This window comes from Lissotriton vulgaris, chromosome 12 (assembly GCF_964263255.1).
Source record: "Lissotriton vulgaris chromosome 12, aLisVul1.2, whole genome shotgun sequence".
Lineage (NCBI taxonomy): Eukaryota > Metazoa > Chordata > Amphibia > Caudata > Salamandridae > Lissotriton > Lissotriton vulgaris.
This window is the reverse complement of record NC_141700.1, coordinates 89906336-89912651: the sequence shown is the minus strand read 5'-3', so window position 1 is coordinate 89912651 and position 6316 is coordinate 89906336. Positions and strand designations below refer to the sequence as shown.

General features: G+C 40.7%; 1 protein-coding gene across 1 annotated transcript; it reads left to right on the top strand.

Annotated features, from left to right (window-relative positions):
- Positions 1-323: 323 nt before the first annotated feature.
- Positions 324-1262, top strand: LOC147673457 (olfactory receptor 1f45-like). The gene has a single exon (XM_086945510.1). It carries the CDS (start codon positions 324-326, stop codon positions 1260-1262), a length of 939 nt encoding a protein of 312 aa, XP_086801636.1.
- The last annotated feature ends 5054 nt before the right edge of the window (positions 1263-6316 follow it).

The following is a 6316-nucleotide window of genomic DNA, read 5'->3' as shown; positions in this document are numbered from 1 at the left end:
TTTAAAACGTTATGTTTTAACTGACATTTTCACCTCACTATAACATCACTTTAACCTTTGTTTTCTTCAGTGTATATATACACATAAAAAATAAGATCCCTCTTCCAGATCCAGAAAAGTTACTCTGAAAGGATTGTCTGACTCCTAACACACCATCAACATGCACCTAACTACTTGTAATGTGGAGTGAGAGGTGCCTGCCAGTTCTCCTTTTATCCGGTTTTCCCTGACTGAAAAGTGGGGTATGTGACACCTGTGAAAGGCAGGTGAAAGTGGAAAAACAGGTGTGAGGCTACCAAACCATTGTTTTGTTTCTTCCAGATATGGAGAGAAGAAACCAGAGCTCTGCCACAGAATTCATCCTCTTGGGATTCCAGAGTCGCCCAGATGAGCAAGTTCTTTTCTTCTTCGTCTTCCTCACTATGTATACTATCACCTTGCTTGGAAACCTAACAATATTTACTATCATCAGAATGGATTCGCGACTTCACACACCAATGTATTTCTTTTTGAGCATCTTGGCCTGTCTAGATGTCTGTTTGACATCAATGACTGTGCCAAAGCTGCTGGTGGATCTCCTGTCGGTGAAGAGGACCATATCTTTCTCTGCTTGCATCACCCAGTTACATTTCTTCCTTTCATTTGGCAATATGGGCAGTTTTGTGTTGGGAATAATGGGGTTCGATCGTTATATGGCAATTTGTCGTCCGTTACATTATGCACAGGTTATGACAAAGCGGTTCTGTGTATCACTCATGAGCTGTTCCTGGGTGTTCGTCTCAGTACACGCATCACTGCATAGTGTCTTAGCCTCCAAGTTACTTTATTGTGACTCTAATGAAATCCATCACTACTTTTGTGATATCCCGCCTCTTCTAAAGCTTTCCTGTTCAGATACCACCATCAATGAGCTTGCTCTCTCCACTGAGACCACTGCAGTTGTGTTAGCCCCCTTTCTTTGTATTGTAATTTCTTATGGTCAGATCACTGTAGTCATTATTAAGATAAAGACTTCCCAAGGAAGGAGGAAAGCTTTTTCTACCTGTTTCTCCCATCTCACATCCTCTGCCCTTTTCTACGGGCCTATACTTTTTACATATGTCCGTCCATCCTCAGTCATCTCGCTTGATAAGGGCATATGGATAAGTGTAATGTACAGCATGGGGACTTCTATGCTGAACCCATTTGTTTATAGTATCAGAAATAAGGATGTCAAAAAGGCATTCAAGAAGTTGAGAGGTACATTGACGAGTTCTCAATAAATTCTACTGAAAAAAGAGAAAAGGTTTGACGTTTTGTTATGTTTACAATGTTATGGTTTATGTTTGAATGTGTGTTTATGTTTATTTTAATTTAGTTTTATTGAGTTCGACAAATGCTACTGTACCTTTGTACATTATAGAATTGTGTGTCAGTATGTCTACGTGAATAGGCGAACATTACAAAATCTAATATGTTGTCAAATAGTTCCATGTTTCATCTTGTCGAGTCGTTCTTTGATAGTTTTCACTAACATATTGAGGTTAGCTGAGATTACCTGTCTGTACTCTTGCTCTCCTATCAGGTATATTTGTTCTCTAGTAGTCTGTGTCTGCGCTGTCTCCAAGATTCTGGGTTACAGATGTTCTAGGGGTTTCTCAAGCGTTATCATTTTACAGCGGGCTTTTCATAATTTGTTTGAGTTATTACCCTCAACCGCCTCTTTCAGGCTATTGACATTGAGGTCCCCGTTGCCTGCTTTTGTTTCAGAAATTTAGTTGTAAATAGTGTGTTTGTGTACATATACATTACAGCTCTTCAGAGAGGTATAGCTTTGTCCAGGCACAAGGGAGCAACCAGTATAAGTCGAAACAATACCCTTTCAGGCATAGAGTTACGCATATATTATGCAAAAAAAGAAGCAGAGAACTCTGGGTAGTTCTCAAGGTTAGGTGGAATGCAAGTCCAGTATAGAGCACTTTTAACACCAGCGACACTCTAAATCTGCTTATCTCAAATGTCTGCTATTCTATCAAAGTCTTTAAGCATTGGATTAGCACAGTGCCATCCATGCTGCAATAGAAAGGGACATAGTATTTTGCCATTTCTACAGCAAAGTCTTTAATCACAGGATTAGCACAGTGCTATCCATGCTGAGCACTAATATGACGAGCTCTAATGAGAGCAAAACAAGTGTTGGAGTTTACTTTTATTAATTTCAGGTTGGCTTGGATGGTATTTTACCAATCGAAAGCTGTAAAACTGTGCCTGGAATGGTAAAAGACTTTGGTCATCTTTTACATCTTGGCATAGCTAGGACTGTGCTAATCCTATATACAATATGTGCAGCAGAGCTACAGGCACCATAATGCATCTGACACACTCACCTTGAGGCCTGCGGGGGCGGAATGTATTTAATTGCAAACAGGTGTCAGTTCTGTTTTCGAATTCCTCACTCGACATTGGCCTGTGCACAAGAGATTTGTATGCTTGAAACGCCTAAGTCCTGACCTTGCATCTGATGTTTGTTGCTAACTTTGCTGTGGAAAAAGAGGAAATACACCTGTTTTGGGAGTGCCTTTTCGTCGAGGGACGCTTCTTAAGAATAATATATATATTGTATTAATCAAACAATTACAGTAAAAAGTATAAAACGTCACAATCAGCACAGGTATAAGGTGATCAGTAAGAGTTCTAGAATGATAGTATTTTAAAAAGTATAAAAACAGTTGGCTTGGATCTGGACACAAATGAGTTTGATTCATAGTATAAGGCAATATATTTAAATCACACAGTTGATGCTTTATAAGCCTGGTCTAAGAATTGCATTGGCTTTATTATTGCACTGCTGTTCCCTGATACTTTCACAGTATCTAGCACAGGCTTCTCCAACGAGTAGCTCGTGAGCTACTGGTAGTTCTCCAGCTACCTCTAAGTAGCTCACCTGTGTGCAGCCCAGTTAATTAAATAAGAAGCTTTTGCTTGGTTGAATTAGTATATCTATACCAAATTGAAAAAAAATAGTTCGAGACAGAAATGGGTACATTTTCAAAGTTCATAAGCAGATATTTGGAGAAAAATTGATGCATCTACAAAATGTATTTAAACCTAACATTTGAGTGACTTCTGGCCCGTGCATGCTGCATTTATTTATTTTAAATTGGGACAGAGAACGGGGAGATTGAGCTCTGATTTTTCCCAGCGCCAGTTCACAGATCTGCCGTACTCCTGCACTTTAACCTGCCCTATGGAGAGAACAACCGGGCTACAGCCCCCACAGCGCCTCGCTGCTGGAGCCGCCCACGACGAGGGAGAACTCGTGCCAGGTGGCGCATATAGTGGGGCTGACCTCTTGCGTCACGGGCGGCTCCAACGTGCCCGTCTGAGCCCGTCGTAGCCTGTAGGAGGCTGGGCCACATCTCTTGGCCTTGCCATCTGGGACACGAGGAAGCATTCCTGTAAGCACTGATAACTCGGATATCTGACTCTTATGATTGATAGTGGATGTATACGTGATTTTAAATGCAGCTTATAAGGGTTGGTAGTGGAAGGGTAATAAGGGGAGAGACAGTGAATATAGTGTTACTAGGTTGCAGGTTTTCTGTAGTTAAAAGTGGGTAAAAGGAAATTACAAAGTCTGAATCCTGTGCACACAGGTAGTAAAGTAAAAGGTGATAATATGTCCTTGTTGAATTACTTAACGGGGGCGGTCGGAGCTCTTGAAAAACAAATATCAACTGTAGATGAGTCCCTAAGTAACGAATCACAGGGCTCCTCTTTAAATGGCAAAGATACTGTTGTACAATACATTGAGACTGGGGCCAGTATCGCTGCGGATGTACATAAGGAGCCTTCAAATGGTTGCATCCAGGCCAATAGAGACGAGATATCCCTTAGCGATCTAGAGCCCGAGTTGCTCCCACCTCCAAAAAGAACCTGTAATTCTAAACGATAGAAGTATCTGATAACCCACCGCCCTCTATACATCGGGCATCCACTGCAATCAAGCCCAGAGCTAGCAAACAGCAGGGGAAAGGCAACCAGTTAAATTATAAAGGCAAAGCTAAAGATGTAGCCCTAAGAAATACAAATAATGTCAATGCTGCCCCTACTAAGGAAATATTAGGCTAGTAGACCTGATTACGAATATTACCCAATATATCAGACAATCTATTGGTAACTTGATAAGACAATTGGGTAAAATAGAAGCTAGGCTGAAAACCCTCATTGAGAAACCACAACTGACCTGTACAAGGGTAGCAACCACTAAACAGAAAACCTAGGTTAGATGCCCTAACTAGATACCGCTAGGTAGACCTTTAAGTAGTGGTATTCAGATGGGTGAGAGGCACAGTAATTGTAGCACAACAGTACCCAAGACTCAAACTGAAACACAGAGAACCAGACCTCTATCTAGGGAGGTTGAGAAAGTGGTGGCCCCTTGCAGAAAGATTTACGACCAGGTACAGGATCTCTTAGCCCTAATCTATTTGGCTGTCCACCTAAACTGAAGAATCTGCATTTACCCCCTGCGGCTACTCCATAAACAATCATATTGACTAATGTCCCTCCAGCATCCAAGGAAGTTAATGAAACATGGATTACCTTGAGGAATAGGGCTATACATTGTCTGGGACAAAGAGTAGGTCTCACTAGAGAGATGTTCTCTGCTTTTAAGATGGTAAGACGTGTCCCATGGTTGGGTCCAAGCAGGAAAGTGTTTGGGGGTGATTGTGTAGTTCTGTCCCTGGGGAATCCCGCATTGGTGTGTGAAATAGTTTACAGAATTAATGATAATAACAATATGATGGAAGGTATACAAGTTCTCCCCCTGGGATCCTTTTATCTGCCCAAAAGTTTTTATAGACCTTCAATTCCGCACTGTCTTTCACAGCCCAACCTCTCTTCAAATTTCAACCTAGAGGTATCCAATAGATTTGGGCCCCTTCAATTCTTAGGTGAAAATGACTGACTACCTGATAGTAGTTCTAACCATTGTTCTGGTGTGGATACAATGATCTCCCAATCTAGCGGGGAGAGTACTTTAATGTGCCAAGTCGGGGATTCTAATACGGTATATAAACAGACAACAAATATCAGAGGGAAATTGGGTAGCATAAGCCCTGACAAAAATGGTATAGAAAGTATAGAAGTTGAACCAAGGAAGAAGGTCATGGGCCAGGTACCTGAACGCCAGAATAACGATATTGTCAGTGAAGGTGTAGTTATGGCACCAGATTGCTCTATTGAATGTAGCTGTTCTGCAGGCCAAGGTGAATAACCTGATTTGGATGGATTTTGTCTACAGATTTGATATTTTATGTTTTGAGGAGACATGGCTGATGGACGAAGTAAATATTGATGGGTATAAGACCTACCATGTGCCATCAATAAGATCTATCCATGGGAGAAATAAAGGAGGTATATGCGTTTATATATCTAATTTGTTGGGTGGTTTGAGAATAGAAATGAGCATATCAACCACTTTCTACCAAATTGGTATTGTTTATTTGACTTGTAGTTTAGCTGTACACATTGTTTATTTTTATAATAATATTGAGAACGTTCAACTGCTGGAGGTTTTAAAAACACTTAGCCAGGAATTAAACAAGATAAGAGCACAAAAGACTCAGACATGATTATAATTTGGGGAGGTGATTTTAATATAAATATATGTGCACAGACCAGAACAGGGAAGTGTGAAGTAGTAAATGAAGAGAATGAACCCATGTCACATTTTACACATACTGATAGGGGAGATAAGTTCAATGATCTAATGGCCACGCATGACCTGGGTTTTGCAAACATGCTGTGTTCCCCACCTGTGGATTTTGATTGTACATTTATTGGCAGAGGCTGTAAATCCACAATTGATTTTATGGTAATTCCAACTCGTTATGCTACTAGGTTTGGACATTTTGAAATTCACACCAATGTCCTGAGTGGCCAATTGCCCCTTAGTATTGAGCTAACCATTCCCAAGCGGGGGGCTTACTTTAATAGTTTGGCCTGGACACAGAATATTGCACTGTCTCACCAAAATAGTTATTCCCTCCGATGGGGTACGAAGGACCCAGAGGAGTTGAATAAAAAGATCATTACTAAATCATATGACCACATAGAAAAATGCTTAAATGAAAACACCACTTCTGAAGACACATTGAGGCCTTTTGCGCAAATTACCACTGTGGTTCAAGATTCACTTGTATCAAAGATAAAGGGTGGTTCCACCAGGGAAAATGGTTGATTTTAATCAAACTGTACTAGGTCTTACACTAAACTGAAAACTGCACTGCATAGAACCGTAAGAGACCAGAGGGAAATTAGAGAATGTAGG

Excerpts from the sequence above, each read along its gene's own strand:
- LOC147673457 (XM_086945510.1), top strand. The coding sequence starts at position 324 with ATGGAGAGAAGAAACCAGAGCTCTGCCACAGAATTCATCCTCTTGGGA.